Source organism: Aplysia californica, unplaced genomic scaffold (assembly GCF_000002075.1).
Source record: "Aplysia californica isolate F4 #8 unplaced genomic scaffold, AplCal3.0 scaffold00885, whole genome shotgun sequence".
NCBI lineage: Eukaryota > Metazoa > Mollusca > Gastropoda > Aplysiida > Aplysiidae > Aplysia > Aplysia californica.
In genome coordinates, this window is record NW_004798155.1 from 314,449 (window position 1) to 315,988 (window position 1,540).

At 47.8% G+C, this 1,540-nt stretch overlaps 1 protein-coding gene across 1 annotated transcript in view; it reads right to left on the bottom strand.

Moving 5' to 3' along the window:
- Window positions 1–375: 375 nt before the first annotated feature.
- Window positions 376–1,540, bottom strand: part of LOC101859895 — a gene marked incomplete at its 5' end in the record, with an annotated part of 2,889 nt that continues 1,724 nt past the window's right edge. The window contains 2 exon segments of the mRNA XM_013089157.2: window positions 376–1,144; window positions 1,445–1,465. Of these exon segments, the coding sequence (XP_012944611.1) occupies window positions 776–1,144; window positions 1,445–1,465 (390 nt within the window).

The window sequence follows — 1,540 nt, forward strand, 5'->3', positions numbered from 1 at the left end:
CACACACACACAGACACATACAAACACACACCGCTCTTGCATTTTTAACATTTCCGTGCAAGCGTGTAGACTTCCTCCCAAGACGTTTCCACGACGTTAGTCCCAAAAAGTACTCTCCCCCAGTTGGACTGCCCATATTCTTGCCCTCAACGCCAATCGTCCCAGAGTGGGCACACGCAGCCCCCGTTCGCTTACGTATTTCCTTTTGACGTCACTGCCACCATCTCTAGTACTATTTATATAACTATAACCTCTTTGTTTGCATAGCCATTGTTTCTTACGATTTCTTCTCCTACAGATATATGTGCACGTGTGATCCATTTACTTATCATTACATTTTACAACTATTTCATATAAATATATCAATTTATTTTATCGTTTTAACTATTTCATTTCAATATATTTATTATATATGTTATATACATAATATGTATATTTATATGCATATATATAAAGCTACATGTTACAATCTGTGTCCATTTCTCCTCTCTTGAAAAGTACACGGTAAAAGAGAATACAACAATAAATGTGAACAATTCACGGCCTTCGACCACGCTGTTGTTGTATATTTGTCTGCCTGCTCTATGGCGCTGCTATTGTTTATTTGTCGGCCCTCTCAATGGCAGTGCTGTTGTTTATTTGTCGCCCCTCTCTATGGCGCTGCTGTTATTTATTTGTCACCCCTCTCTATGGCGCTGCTATTGTTTATTTGTCGGCCCTCTCTATGGCACTGCTGTTGTTTATTTGTCACCCCTCTCTATGGCGCTGCTATTGTTTATTTGTCACCCCTCTGTATGGCGCTGCTATTGCTGTAAACATTAGAGTCTGGCTCGTGTCCGCCGTCGGCCGCTGAGCTGTCCGGCAAGTCGATCTTTTGCGGCGTGAAGTTGATGTATGTGTCCTCCTTCTTGGACTTTTGGCTGGACTGAGGCAGGTTTTTGGGCCGGTCGGAGGCGCTCTGGGTGGCGCCGTGGTTAGCGTAAGTTGTCTCCTCTTCTGGTGCAGTGGGTGTGGGTGTGGGTGTGGGTGTGGGTGTGGGCACAATGCGGTTCGGCCCAGGGGAAGATCTGGGTCCGAAGTTGGAGTAGACGTTCTGAGAGTCGTAGTACATCTTGAGCAAGTTGTACAGGAGGCGGTACTGGTCCTGGAGATCGAGCCCGTGTCTAGAGTTAGTCAGAGTTTTACGTCGCTTTACAGGACAATTAGGTTACAGTTTAACTTTTAGTAAGAGTTTTACGTTTTATGTACAATTCCTCTCCTCTCCCCCCATCCCCTCCTCTCCCTCCATTCCCCTCCTCTCCCCCTCCCCTCCACTCACCACTGTAGCAATGACCTGATGCCTCAAAACCTTCTCCCCTATCACCTCCTCCCCTCCTCCCCTCTCCCCTCTCTATCGCTCCTCCTCCTATCATTCCCCCCTCCCCTCCACTCCCCCTCTACACACCACTGTAGCAATGACCTGAGGCCTAACAGCCTTGACCGTCCCTCATACCTCCCTCCCCTCCAACTCACCCACCTCCCCCCTCACCCTCCCTCCCCA